Source organism: Carlito syrichta, unplaced genomic scaffold, assembly GCF_000164805.1.
Source record: "Carlito syrichta isolate Samal-C Ts95f unplaced genomic scaffold, Tarsius_syrichta-2.0.1 Scaffold313011, whole genome shotgun sequence".
NCBI classification, from domain to species: domain Eukaryota; kingdom Metazoa; phylum Chordata; class Mammalia; order Primates; family Tarsiidae; genus Carlito; species Carlito syrichta.
Window position 1 is genome coordinate 507,291 of NW_007257107.1, and position 16,046 is coordinate 523,336.

The 16,046-nt window shown below is 34.5% G+C and overlaps 1 protein-coding gene across 3 annotated transcripts in view; it reads right to left on the bottom strand.

The window, feature by feature from the left end:
* LYPLAL1 (lysophospholipase like 1) overlaps positions 1 to 15,454 on the bottom strand; it is a 29,495-nt gene extending 14,041 nt beyond the window's left edge. Inside the window, exons 1-3 of one of the 3 annotated variants that reach the window (XM_008070121.2) lie at positions 15,327 to 15,454; positions 9,505 to 9,604; positions 771 to 940 (exon numbers count right to left, since the gene is read on the bottom strand). In XM_008070121.2, coding sequence (XP_008068312.1) covers positions 771 to 940; positions 9,505 to 9,604; positions 15,327 to 15,417 — 361 coding nt within the window. In that variant the 5' untranslated portion in view covers positions 15,418 to 15,454. The remainder of the gene's footprint in view (positions 1 to 770; positions 941 to 9,504; positions 9,605 to 15,326) is intronic. The other 2 variants (XM_021718607.1, XM_021718608.1) reach the window with 2 other exon arrangements.
* Between the last annotated feature and the right edge of the window lie 592 nt (positions 15,455 to 16,046).

Sequence of the window (16,046 nt, forward strand, 5' to 3'; positions counted from 1 at the left end):
CTCACCTCAGCCTCCCAAAGGTGCGGGATTACAGGCTGAGCCACCGAGCCCGGCTTGTATATATTTTAAAAAACAGAAATTTTTAATAGTTTATGTATTTGATGAGTTCAAAAAAGGGTATTAAGCAAAATAAAGAACTTACATAAAGCTGATAAACATTGAAGAGAGTCTTTACTGAGAGCCTGGAATAAATCAAATATTTCACAAGCATCTCTCTGAGTAAACTAGATGTATTATTATTTCTACTTAAAAGATTAGGTAGCAAAAATTAAATGTATGTTATAAGTGGTGGGCCAGTTAGGAACAGAGTCCTTGGAAACAGAATTTACAAAAGACATGTTTAATAAAAGTTTATAAATAACTTAACCTTGTAATATTAACTCTGAAGAGTTGAATTTTCATAAATTTGACAGTATATTTTGACTGTGTACTCTATTTAATCATAGCAATAAAAGTTTAAATTTGTAAGACTTAAGCTAATTGAATAAAAATGTTTGAAAAATGGAAATGAATGCTCTCTTAATTGAAAATTAAATTAGAAAGAAAATTTTGTCATGGATTCTAAAAATGTTATTCAAAAAGAAAAACAATTAAAGTTGCATAAACTGCTATTTCTAATCTAATATCTTCAAAACTCTCAAGTAGCTCTGAAACTATGAATGGGTCAATTGATATACAGTGCTTCTAAAAAAATCCTCAAACTAAAATATGGTGTATAGAATTAGACAAAAATAAAAAACATATAAATTATCAACATTTAATAGTCTTACCTATTAAAATCCTGTTCTTCTTGATGCCACTTTTTACTTCATCATCAATCAAATCAGTAAGCACTTGACACATTACATCAATTGATTCGAGGTGCTCTGGGCAGTCATTCGATATTTTAAATCTGTCAAACCATACATTGGAGATTCCTCCTTTCATAGGAGTATATGGCCTGTTTAAAAAAAGGAAATGGGAATATTAAAATTGATGCTTCAATTCCTAAGAGACTAGTGTTTTGAATGAATAATTTCAATTTCCTCAATGTTTTACAAGTTAAATGCATATTAAAAATACTCCCATGTATATTACATTAACTATCCTATACTTACATGTATTCCATTAACATTTACTAATGCCAGTTCATAATCTTTACTTGCTCTCCATCTTTTAAGAGGTGGAACAGTACTCGTGAGTTTTAGCCCATTTATGGTATATTCATGCTCTAGAATGCTATGCTAGTGTGTATACACACACACAACCAAGACTATATCATCAAGATATTCCAAATAACAAGGAGTTAAGGAGGTTCTGTGTGAAGTCCTGTGTTGGTAGAGGTAAATAAAAGGGAAACAAAAAACAATCTTAGAGATTTCTGTGGGTAAACACAAAGAGGTACAGGGAGATATATTAGATCAACACAGAGAACAAAAGTTTTCAAAGATGGAGGACATGAAAGTGAGACAAATGATATTATTTATCATTTGTCAAGCCCAGTTTCTCCTTATGTTATGGGGAAAAACAAGGTTTGTTATATGCAAAAATGCAATACAAAACACAGCCAATGACAAAGTGTTCATTATAATTTGGAAGAACTCTAAACCAACCACAAATAAGATACAGGATTCCTCCTACACCTATACTTCTACTACTTTGCCATCTGAGATTTGTTGTACATTCTCACCCTCCAACATCAGTGAAGCAAAAGCATGAAACGTGCAGCTAAAATTAAAAAAAAAAAATGGGACTAATAGACACCAGTTGAGACCTGAACTTGCCTCCCATATCTCCCCTAGTGTAAAGCCCAAGTGGAACTCCAGCAAACCCAAAGGGCTAAAAATATTCAATTCTTGTGGCTCTTGAGAAGCATCTAATATTTAGGACCAGTGGGTGTGGTGCTGAAGGGAACAGGAGAACCATACTACCCTTTCTAGATTGAACATAGCACTCCGAAAAAAATGGACATTCACTAAGGAGCCTGGGTGTCAAGGGGGTTCTGTTTGGAAAATTTCTCAGATAAACTGAAAAAAATCTGGAAAACAAGAAAAGTATGCTGATTCAAATTTAACAAAAGCTCATATACAGGAGAGCTTTTGTTTATTTACTCAGAATTATATCATAAATATTACTTTGCAATATGCTCTTTAAAATTTAAATGGGTATGATAAATACCTAAGTCAGTATATTAAATGTAAAGTTTCCCTTAATTTATGCAGATTTATATAAAAGCTTACAAATATGAGAGATAGAGATAGAGAGATGGGGGGGAGAGAGAGAGAGACTTGGATTTTTTTGCTCATCTCTTCATTCTCCTCTCCAATTTGTCCCCACATCTTGTCCTCTATACTAGGCAATTTGTCCCCACATATTGTCCTCTATACTTGTGATCTGGAATATATCCTTCCATGCTATTCTTACACTTACATTAAAACATGCATATTTACAGAATATTTCTTAAGGCGGTTTGCTTTTCAAAAATATTTAGCCTATCTGTTTTTCTTATGTGTATTATGCTTTTTACCTTTAATAATATCTCATGGAAATCCTTCCATTTGGTATAGTTTTAACTCATATTTTTAAATGGGTATATTATACTCTATGATAAAGATATTCTACAATTTAATTAGCCATTCTTCTAATAGACATTCATTTGGTACTCAGGTTTTAATCACTAAGAACAAATGCTGTATTAAACTTATATATATATATATATATGCATCAATGTTTTTATCTACTGGAATATTTACTCTTATGGAACAAAGGGCTGGATGAATGGAAAGGCAGAATTTTTATCTTAATAGAGGTTTTAAAGTTGCTTTCACAAAGGTTATAAAAATTCACCTTTAGACAAAAAGTTAGAAAAATATCCTTGTGCCCATAGCACTAAATATTCTTTTGCCACAGACATAGCAATAGGTGCTGACATACATGAAAATGTTGGCTGGGCTCGGTAGCTCAGCCTATAATCCCAGCGCTTTGGGAGGCCGAGATGAGTGGATTGCCTGAGCCTGCAGGTTTGAGACCCGCCTGGGCAACTTGGTGAGACCTCATCTCTACAATAAATCAAAAACTAGCCAGGCGTGGTGGCGCGTGCCTGTAGTTCCAGCTACTTGGAAGGCTGAGGCAGAAGGACTGCCGGAGCCCAGCAGGTTGAGGCTGCAGTGGCCGGGAGTGGGCGAGTGAGTGAGACTCCAACTCAAAAAAAAAAAAAAAAAAAAAAAGAAGGAAAATGTTACCAGTAGTTAAGGGTATTAACTGAAGTTTTAAAATCAACTTTATTAAGGTATAATTTACATAAATAAGTGTAAATATTTTACATATATACTTAAAATACTTTTGATAATGCAACCAACATCTCCACAAAGATAAAAAACGGCAGCGGGAGGGGGGGGGGGAAGAAAGGGAAAGAGAAAGAGAGGAAGACACCCTTCTCAGAAAATGGTGAAATTCCACCTTTGCCATGTATTTTATAGTTTTGCATTATTTAGTCTCTCTAATCTGGGTTCTGTGAGAGAATTAAACCCTAATTACCTAAGACATACATTATATATAAAGAGTTGACTTCTCTCCAATGCAACTAAAATGGTACTGATTTTATATTATCCTTAGGAAAGGCAAGAAAATAGTCACTCAAATACTTTTTGTGTTCTGTGATTCACGTCAAGAACTGTGGTTGAGAAAGGTTCTATTTTGTTTTACTAATCTATTTATCAGTTAGTATCACATTAACCGTATAACAATGGTTTCAGAGCCTGCTGTGAAGTTATGTAAGGTAAGTTCCCCTCTACTTACCACCATGATCACTAGTCTATTTTATTGTACTTGTCCTGGCTATTCTCACGCATCCACTGTTCTTTATTATCCAAGAAACTAATAAAAAGAACAATAAACTTTAAAATACTTCCATATTATTCTCCTTAAAAACTCTTTTGGAATTTTAATTAATACTGCATTATAGGCTGAGAATTAACATTTTCTGACATAAACTTGAGAGAAGGGCAAATTTTTACAGTCCAAGTTCTTAGGGCTTCTCCTACATTACTCTCCATCTAGGCTCTCAACTGGTGCAGAAAAGACAAGATCTGCATCATTTCTCTACTAGGATCCCTATAGAAGCTAGTCTTCATTCTCATATGCCTTCTGACCGCAGAAGCTGTGTGGCTCAAAAGACACAGATAAATTTAAATCAAAAGTGAAGACAAGGCAGAAAGCATTCAAGCCTCCCTCCTCCCAGAATCTCTTCTCAGAATTACATGTCTCAAAGTTCTCTGAAAATGAAAGTAGGTGCTTTCCAAACAGTCAATGTCAGACAAAATGAGATCCCAAAGTATATCTGAACTGTCACCAAAATCACAGTGATGTTCTCAATCAAAACTAAATATACATCACTCATGTTAAAGTTCGAATTCGACTGTTACCCTTTTGAGTTATTTCCACTTCCCTTTTCATTTTACTCTATTTCTGTTTATTTGTCTGTCTAAACACTTAAATACGGATGATATCATAGGCTAAAATGTGAATCATTCTGGGAAGTCAGCCATTAATGGAAAAAAATGACATTCATTGAACTTTTTTTCTTGACAAAGTCTTACATAATTAGAGATAGATGTGCAACAGAGGTAGAATCCCAATGTAAGTATTTTACAAATGTGGTAGGTTTTTGTCCTCTCAATTATCTAAGAAAATTAAAATTCTGTTCAAAAAGAATAATTGGGAAAATTTAATGAGACAAATAATAAGTTAGAACTGTTTTTGGTAAGAAAACATAATCAAGAATGTATAAATGTCCTAAGATGTTAGAATAACTTTTAAATAAAACAAAGTTTATTTTTTAAACAGCCAAAAAAAAAAAAAAAACCCTCACATATTCATATGACATATGTTATACTCATTTACCTTCTTCTTCCACAAAATAAATCACTTTATTAGCTGGTATAAAACAGCTCAGATATTACCACAAAAAATAAATATGTTTGGCAGAGAACATCTGTGTGATTCCTAAATCAATCAATCAACCTATTACACATTGGTAAAATATTAAACTAGAATAAAATGTCCAAGTTTAAAAAAAAAGAGTTGACATTCTGCTTGATACCAAGTTTTATTTCGACCTGTGTTTTCTTAAAGTCATAAAATCAAAAGGCCATTCATAGCCTTCAAGGCAACAATTTGACTTCATTTTACACCACTTCCCCTAGCATTCACTAGGTTTGTTCGACACTTTCTTTTTGTCCAACGTGACAAATTCATTATTGATCTAGTGACTTTGCATTTGACATCCCCTCTACCTGGAAGGCTCATTTCTGCACAGTGGGCTCCCATTGATCATTTAGGTCTCAGCTCAAATATTACCTTCTGGGGTTGGGGAGAGGGATGCTTCTTTGACTCTCCAACTTCAAGTATACCTGCAACATATACTTAAATTATTTTATTTTTGCTTTAAGCGTCTTTTGACTTTAAAACTTGTAAAATCTATACTGTAAAAATAATCAAATTTTTCTTTTGTTACTTTAAAAAAATTATAAGATAAGTTTTTACATACTAGGTATTTCAACATACCTAGTACTTACCAAATAAGTAAGCTATTTCTTCAAAATAGCTGTTTTTAGTAGGGTTCCTTACTAGCACACTTGTAGTACAGACCTACTGGTATCAGGAGAGGACTCTCCTAATGTCATGCTTTAGATAGGAATCCTAAGTGATGGAGTAAAGAGAAATCTACTGTTTACCATGCCTAAGTAAAATGTGCCTATATCTATTTCAGAATACACAGTTAATGAAAAGTATAAACATGGACTTTATATAGGAAGACAGTGAATCAAAAAGTAGAGGCACTATGCAAACCTTATTCCTTTAGGAATTTTTCAAAACACCAAAAGAAATTATAACATCATAACATCATATAAATTATAAATGACTTGTTAAAAAAAACCTTTTAAATAGAAGTTCTAATAGTAAAACCAAACTAAGGAAACCTCCAATTATAAATATAACTAAAGTATGTTATAGAAATAAAATCTTTATTGGACACTTCTATTAGAGTCCAAATTACTATAATGCAAAAAATAATTATAAAACAATATTTTCCATCTAAATCAACACATTAAACTAACTGCTTACTTTTACTTAATATGCCCCTAACTTAGGTGATTAAAAACATCTATTAAATATAGTTGAGGAAAAGGAATACCTTATAGTCCAAACGGTAATTCACAATTTAATCAAAACACATTTACATGCCATAACAGACCACAACTGAGTACATGTAATAGACAACTGTTCTCTAAAGTTTTTAAAAATGTGTATAACTGTTGAAAACAAAAATCATAACCTTGTTTGGTGGAGTTTTCAATGTATCTAGATGAAATACACATGAAAATGATAACATACAGGAGCCAGGATAAAGAGACCTATATAGTTATAAGGCTTCTACAGTTCACTTAAAATATTTTTTTTTAAAAGACTCTAAGTAGGTAAAAGGTTTGACATATATATAATAAACCCTAGAACAATCAGGAAAAAAAAAAGAATGGATAAGTTAAAATGGAATATTAAAAAACTCAAATAATTCTAAAGGAGATGTAAAGGGGAAATAGAGGAACAAAAAGCAGTAGACATAAATTCAAGCTATCAACTGTTACATTAAATGCATTACACGTAAATGGCTTAAAACAAATCACTTAAAAGACAGAAACTGTCAGGTTGGTTAAAAAAAAAGAAAAAAACAAAGCCCAACTACATGCAGTCTATCAGAAATCTACTTTAAATATAATGTTATAGATAGGTTAACAGTAAGAAGATGAAAAAAGACAACACTAATTAAAAAAAAGAAAAAAATAACTTGCCATGTAAATAATAAGTATAGGAAAGAGGATATACTTTATTATTAGACAAAGTATACTTCAGGGTATTACCATAAATTAAAAATAAGCATTTTATAAGACAAAAGTAGCTGTCAATGAAAAAGACAACAATCTTACATAAGTATGCATCTAATAATACAGCCTAAAAATACATGAAGAGAAAACTGACAGAACTAAAGGACAAAAACAGACAGATCTACAATCATAGAAATTTTAATACCCATTCCTTAATAACTAATGGAACAACTTGGAAAAATAATCATTAAGCATATACAAAACTTGAATAATACTATCAACCACCTTGAACTATAGATATTTATAGAATACTATATACAAAAATGCACAAGAATAGTCCCCAAGATAGACCATATGCAAGCCATAAAACAAGTTCCAATGAGTATCAAAATAATAAAATCACATAGAATGTTTTCTCTAACAACAATAAAATAAAATTAGATATCAACAGCAACAGATATCTAGAATAGCCCAAATATTTTGAAATTAATAACATATTTCTAAATAATCCTTGGGTTAAGAAAGTCCCATAACTATATTTTCTACAAAACAATACCTCTCACCCCACATGCCCTTCTAAATGTGACTCTTATACTTCACCAAGAGACAGTGGTCTATGTTTTCTCCACCTGAATCTGAGTAGTCTTCTAACTAACAAGGAAATATTGCTATGTAACTGCAAAGACTAAGTTTTAAAGAAAATACAGCTTCCTCTTGGTTTTTCTTACACATTCGCTCTTGGAGCCCAGCCTCCATGCTTCCAGGAGGCTTAGGACACCACATGATGAGGCCTCATAAGGATGTTGCAACAATAGGACTGAAGGAAGGTCCCAGTTAAAATCCAGTATTAACTGCCATATATGTGGCTGAGCCTTCAAATGATTATAGTACCTAGCAGTCAAGTCATCTCTAGCCTTCTGTGCCCTTTCTGAATTCTTAGCCCACAGAATTTAAGATTATAATAAAACTGTTATTATGCTGTTATACAAGTATAATAATGAGACCATGAAGAAAATTAGGAACTATTTCAATATAAATAATAAAAAAAAGAGTAAATTAGTGGGATTTAGTGGAAGCAGAGATTAGTGAGAAATGTATAGCTTTAATGTAAATAGAAGGAAATAAGAAATACAAGAGTAGATATAAAATAAACAGAAAAAAAAAGAGAGAAAATAACAAAGTCAAAGGTAGTTCTATGGAGAAATTAATAAAATTGATAACCTCTTGGCAAGATGAACAAAAGAAGCAAATTATTATCATCAGTGAAATAAATAATATCAATAACAAATATAAAAGCATTTTAAAAACTATGAATATTACGTCAATAAATGCAACAAATCACATAAAGAATACAAATTCCAAGAGAAAGACAAAGTATCAAGACAGACCCCAAAATACCCTGGTTCTATAAAAGAAATTGAATTCAGTATTAAAAACCTGACTCAAAACTTCGGGTTCAGATGACTGCATTAGTGAATGTTATGAAACATTTAAGGAAGAAATAATACAAACAAACTCAAAAAACAAAGGAACTATATCTTAATACGTGTTAAGAGACCAGCAGAACACTGACGATAAAACCTTTCAAAGGCATTAAAAAAAAAAAATCACATATCAATCAATATTCCTCATGATTACAGACTTAAAATTCCTTACCAAAATATTAGACAATAAAATTCAGCTATGTATATAAAGGATAACACACTATGACAAAAGGTGTTTATCCCAGGAATGCAAGCACAAAGTATGCCTGATAAGAATAAATCAAGAACAGATGAGAAATCAGACTGAGGCATAGCTCAGCACAGTATTTCACTTACACAAAAAATATTCACAATCCCAGGTTTAAAGCCTATGTTCAAAATAAAAGTTTGATTTCAAAACTATACCAGTCTTATTACTGTGCATTATGTTAAACACACCTACAGGTTATATAATCTAAATATTTAGTAAGTAGTCAATCTATATCTTGGCTTACTGATTCAAAAAGTTTAACAATATTTCTAAATAATTCTTTTAAATGTAGAAAGAATGTCATAAAACCCTTTTTCCAAGAGATTATGAACCCTGGCTTAATTAAATCATTAGAAAGACTATACTAGCTGGAGTTATTAAATTTCCTTTTGAGGCGAATGCTGGGAAGCAGAAAGTTTGAGTATTCTGCAGGGCCAGAGGAAACAGTGTCCTGTAGGTCGTGCTTGGGACACAGTTTAAATTCAAAGCTTTAGGAAATGCTTTACAGAGAGGCAATAAATTACTTATTTGGCAAAACTTGGACCAAGTGTGTAAATGCAAAATAGGCTACATTCTAGGGAAAAAGTATTCTAATTTAAAATATCTGAAATACAGAATTATGCTTAAAGAATATCCAGTTGGCATATCTATGCCAAAAAAATGCATACACGTGTTAAGAGATGTTATCTATGAAGTGTCTGGATGCTGATGGTAACCACTATGAGCACCTCTTCTAACTGCAAAAGTAATATATGATTTGTATTCATCCTTTGTTATCAATATACATTGAGTATTACTATTTAAATACAGTTTTTCCTTTCTTAAAATGTGTATATATATTTTTGGGCCCCTGTGTATATTCTATGCCACAAAGTTATATAGGGCAATAAGATGAATTACTGCATACCTGGGAGGAGCTGTTGGATAAATAATTTTTATGTGTTGGAATCTTAAATCTTGACTTAAAACTTGCTTGATCCACTGCCTCAATCCTTGTCCAGAATCACCTGGTGAATCACAAAATATAGATTGAGATAAATATTTTAGTAATACAATGCATTTAAAAACAGTCTATGACTTTTATGTCACACAAGGACTGGAATAAGGAATTTTTTAAAACTCCATATATACAAATTACCATATGGAAACTGGTTTATTAATATGAATTAGTTGATCAGGTATCAATAGCTAGCAATGATTCTGATTATTTCACTCTTGGCTTCTCCACTGATCACTTCAAAGACCCTGTTAAACCTTAAGTTTTAAGTATTCTAATTTTTTTAATGGATATAGCAGGAGCAAATAAAGTAAATTTATTTTTCTAAAAAATATTATTTCTAGCCAGGCTCGGTGGCTCAGCCTGTAATCCCAGCACTTTGGGAGGCTGAAGTGAGTGGATTGCCTGAGACCTGCCTGGGCAACTTGGTGAGACCTCATCTCTACAATAAATCAAAAAATTAGCCGGGCATGGTAAAGCACGCCTGTAGTTCCAGCTACTTGGAAGGCTGAGGCAGAAGGATCACCGGAGGCCAGCAGGTCGAGGCTGCGTTGGCTGGGAGCGACCACTGCACTCTAGTCTGGGTGACAGAGTGAGACTCCGTATCAAAATATATATATATATATATTATTTCTGGATCTGGATCTGATATTTAACATGGCCATTTCTTATCTTATTTGTAATTACTCTAAAGTGACTGTTAAACTTTTGAGACTGGTACAATTATCTTGGTTAAAAAACTCTTCAAAAGGATATTCAACATACTTTTATTTTTAACTTGAAGCAAATAGAATTTAATTTTGATAATGTGTTTACATGACATAAAATAATGATTGTATACTCCAAAGCTAAAAAATAATAAAAACTCATACAAAAATTAATGGATGTATACTTGCATAAAAACATGGAAAGACATACAGGTCTATCTTATGTAGTCCTGAAGAAGAAATGTACAGATCACAACTTTAATTTTTAAATCAATTAACTAATTAAGACATCAACTCACAAACTGTCTATTGAATACCTATTAATGTGCTAGGTACTGGGTTCACTGTTAGAGAGACAATGATGGTGGGGGGTTACAGACAGTGAGGAAATAGAATCCCTACTCTCATGGAGTATATATAGCATATTATGAAAAACAGACATCAGTCAAATTATCACACAAATACATGCGAAAGACAAATATAACTGGTGCACAGATGAGACACCTGGTGCTTCAAGGGTTTATTATATTCAGAACTGATCAAATTAAATAGTTCAGAGTTAACTACATTATAAGCTCTGCAAGGCAAGTTTCTTTATGTATTTTATCCACTGAATTATTTGTTCACCTAGACCAGGGCTGACAACAACTGGGCATGCAATAGACAGTTGTTGAATAGTTTGAACTGAAATCTACAGACTAGTGAAAAGTGAAGCACAGAAAGAAAGAGCATCCCAAGCAGAGGAAAGGGTAGATTCTACGAATTATAGATAGGAGAGAACAGTATGACATCTAAGAACTGAAGAGCAGAGAATGAGAGGAAGAATACTGACTGCAAGACTGGAGAAAATGTAGGAATCTAACAAATTCTAAGAGCACAGAGAGCCCACAAATATTTGTGATAGAGAGATGGCATGATTCTAAAGGATCATTTTGGAAGCTATGGGAAGGCAGAACTGAAGAACAAAAGTTGATGTGGGGAGATCAGTTAGGTTATTATTCAGATGACAGATGCTTAGACTAGGGTAATGATGTAAACAGAGATATTAGAGATATTTAGGAGGTTAAATTAACATAAATTGACAATAGAGTGCAACAAGGTGAATAATAGTACTATATGCCTGCTTATACTGGAAACACAAGAAGCAACAAGTCTATACAAGCTGAGTGTGAGGTGCCTCTTTATAATGTATATAAGGTCTTATACCATGGGTTGGTTGAGCAAACTATGGCCAGCCAAAGGGGAGGACAAAACCCAACCAAAGGTCCTTAAGGACCATAAGCTAAGATGAAGGTTTTACATTATTAAAGCATCATTAAAAAGAGAGAAAGAGAAGGGAAGAAAAACACAAAGTCTAAAATGCTTACTCTGTGACCCTTTACAAAATATCTGTTGCTCTACAATACCTGGACGCCAGTACCCTCTTGGATATCCCCTCTGTATTAGTCCACTCTGCATTGCTCTAAAGGAATACCTGAGGATGAGAAATTTATAAAGAATAGAGGCTTATTTGGCTCATGGTTCTGCTTGGTATGGGTATCTGTTTCTGATGAGGCCTCAGAAAGCTTACAATCATAATGGGAGGTGAAGCGGGGAGCAGTGATGTCACATGGTGAAAGCAGAAGCAAGAGAGAGAAGCAAGGTACCAGGCACGTTTTCAACAACCAGCTTTTACATGAACTAATAGAGCAATAACTCACTCATGATCGTGAGAATAGCACCTAGCCAGTCATAAGGGATCTGCCCCAACATGACCCAAGCAGCACCCACTAGGCCCCACCTCCAATACTGGGAATCACATGTCAACATGAGATTTGAGACAAACATCCAAACTATAACACCCTCCTATTCTTCTCACCCTAGCACTGTTTTACCTATATATCAGTAAAGCTTACTGTTGTTCCTTGAACATGTCAAGGAATCTACCTTGGAGTCTCCGTTTTTGCTTTTCTTTTGATTGGAACAGTTCAACCCAATATCCACATGATTCACTCACCTAAGTCTAGCTGTTAAGTGTCATACTAATAGGGAGACCTATCCTGACCACTTGATTTAAAGTTGTAAAATCCCCTCTCATACCTACCATCCCCTTTATACTGCTTTTTTTTCTCCCACAAAATCTACCTCTTACTATATTATTTCTTTCACTAGAACATAAGTTTTAGAGAGCAGGGATTTTTGTTCTGTTCATTGCTGTATGATTGGAGCCTAGAACAGTGCCTTGTACATAGAAGCCATGTGATGTATTTCTTGAATAAATGAAATAGTGAATGTCTATCAGGCAGTTGGATAAACATGTCTAGAGCTCAAAGGAGGCCTAAAACGGAGACATGCATTTGCTTTACTGATATATAGGTAAAAATAGACTATATGAGCATCTATGGAGTTTAACTTGGGATGAAAAACGTAGAATGAGAAGACCTAGCATCAAATTTTGAGAAACCCCATCATTAACAGCCATGTAGAACAGGACGAGCCTGCAAACAAAACCAGAAGGGGTAAAAGAGGCAGAAATATAACCAAGGAAGTTTTTCAAGAAGAAAGCTATACGCTGATAATAGTTCAAATAAGAGGAAGACCAAAAAATGTCTATTACATTTAGCGACGCAGAGGTTACTGATGACTTAAGCAACTTGCTAAGCCTTACATATGGGAGAAAACCATAAACAAAACACATGGTTTGGGTCTTTGTGAACCTTAAAGTTAAGTGTGAAACACTGACATTAAATTAAGTAATTACAAGTATGACGAATACCACTGAAAGGAGAATCAGTGTCTTGGGGGAACAAATAACAGGATGAATTACTCTAATCTGAGAGGCTGAACAAAACAAATTAAACTATCGTTTATTTTTGTCATCCTAAAAGAAGATCCTTCTTTAATATCTCACTAGTAGAAAAGGCTTAAATTAAGTTAGTTATATATAATTTGCAATCCCATATGTTCTATGGCTTCTATATCTTAGAAGGAAATCTCAAGTTTTTTTAAGATTTTTTTTTTTAAAAAACAAATTCTGTCTCTAAACATACTTTTTCAGCCTTAAAGCGTAAGACTGAATGTTACAAAACAACATCCATCCATTCATTTACAATGTATACTTTTAAAAAGAGCCTGCCCCTTATTTCATAGTAAAACGTTATAACTGGTTAACAGCATGGTAAAACTGAATATGATAAAACTGTTAGAATTGGTTTGTCCATATTTGGATTAACCAGAAGTCAAACATCTCTTATAACACAACCATATATATTAAAGTCAAATGTAAAATCATCAACTTCTAATCTGAGGCAAAAGGCCTGCTCCTGATAATTTCAGTGAAGCTTTAAATATATAGAAATACAGTATTATACTTGTATATGTGGCAGAATTATTTGGACAAATTCTTTGTTCTTTGTACAAAGTAACAAGAATATATACAATGTATGACTCTAGGTTTTAGAGACATGACTTTACGGGTTATTAAAATGTCAGTAATTTGAAACCAAAAAGGGTAAGGATACTTATTTTAAGCAAAGTGGTCTAGGAAGAGGAAAAAAATCCAGGAGTCCTTAAAGATATTGTGACTTGATTAATTTATTTATGAGAAAGAGTATAGTATTGGGGAATTTCTGGGTACATACAAATGAACACTCTAGAAACTTTGAGTACTATGACCAGTCTCTAGGTGACAAAACATTGCATTCATCTAAACAATATATGCTAGTTCAAGGTTTTCACCTTACCCCACCAGAACACTGATTCTATAGTCAGAGAGATCTGTGTTCAAATCCCAAATTCACCACCACTCAGAGTAACAGTCAGGAGATCTTGGGTAAGCTGTTGAAACTATCTGGCCTCATTTTCAAAATAAAAAGACCACTATCCCTAAATGTCCATTTCCAGATCTCTACTCTGTACATTTACAATTCCCTCCACTATCCAATCACCATCTCTTTTAAGCCTACCTCTCAGCTCAAAAGCCACCTTCTCAGAAAGGTCTGACAAGCTCTTCATCCTACAAATACCTTAATAATGCCTAACCACATATTTTTTTTTTACGCTTCACTTGGCAGTAAACCATGCACCATCTTGTGATCTTTATGCACTGCTGACTCAAACTAATTGAACTGTTTTTGTTTTTAACTTTAGGTAGGCCCCCTAAGATCACCGGCTGCATCTCATTTCTTTAAGAAACATTTCCTGATAATTTACTTTAGGTCAAGCACTGTGTGTGTAAAGATTAACACAAGGGCCCTTACTCTTTAAGAGCTCAAAATGCACTGGATATGCAGGCAGGCATAAGTAATTACAGGTAAGTGTAAAAAACGATATACAGAATTAAGTACACCTTACTAAGGAAAGAATACCTAGTCCAAGAATACCTGCCCCTGGAACTCCTGCCCCTGTACTATATCTTGGAAGTTTAGTAACAAGAGAAAAAGGGGGAAGAAGGGGAAAAAAGAACAGGAAAAAAGGGGAAAAGGGGGGGGGGATGTAATTCCAACCCTAGCTCAATGCCTCACAGAAAGAAAATACTCAGTATATATCTAAGTTAATTGTGAAGCTCAACTGTCGACATTAGTTATGGGAGACTGGAGAAAGCAAGCAATGGCAAATAATCACTGCGGCTGAAAACTGAAATCACTAGTAGCTGATCATGGAAAGCACTAAATGATTTATTTTCCTCTAGCAGGAGACTTACCTTACTAACTTGCTCTGTTTAAACTTGGGGCGAGGAATGGGGATGTGGTAAATGTTGCATTGGAGAGAATGCTGTGGATTGAAGGTTGGCCGAAAACGGCGGGACACGAGGACCGGAAGCGAGGGTGGTGGGACAGTGACCGCAGAGCAGGAAGAGGAAAATGAGGAGGGACGGCTACAGCAGGTGTATGTCAACAGCCCAGGGTTAGCCACGAGAAAGCCACCCTCTCCGAGCCCTCTAAGTCCCTATGATGGCCCGGCACCTCTACTGGGGCAACACTGGGGTAACCAAGGGGATGATGTTTCCCAAGCTGCAGGAAGCCAGGACATAAAACTGCAATCCACCTGAGCCATGCAGGAAGATCAGAGAGGCGCTGTGCCTCCCGGCCGGTAACACGATACAGCGGTGGAGAACTGAGGCTGACGCAGCTGCCATTCTTGACCCCGAGACCGCAGTCGCTCGGCCCCGCCCCTGCGTTGCAGCGCGGGGCCGCGCACGTAGGCACGCAGCCACCGACCGTGAATGCGCATGCGCGGCGCGACTGGCGGGGTCCTCCCACCGAAAAGCTGTTGCTGCTGTGGGGTCAAGTCTGAGGCAGTTCTTGAGAGTTTGGTTTTGGTGAGATTGGCATTTTACGTGTGTCAGCCTCGTATGGGCTTCTGTCATGACTAATGAATCGATCTATACCTTGAACATTTGCTGTAGGATTTTTAAGGGCCGTCCTGAAGCTCAAGATTGCCTTCTTAGTTGGAGAAATATTGGTGTTACTATGTTTAAAATATTGGTGTTACTATGTTTAAAATTTAACGAATAAAACCATATTTCACTTCCATTTTGGAACTCACATAGGATGTTTGCAGCTCCTTATATACAGGAATTACAGGATAATTCCTCTTTGTGTCTTTTTAAGATAGCTTACGAAGCAAATATATTTTAATGAAATGCCACTTCACACCCATTAAGATGGATGATATAAAAATGCAGAAAATAAATGTTGATGAAGATGTGTAGAAATTGGAACCCTTGTGCATTACTGATAGGAATGAAAAAATGTAGCAGCTATG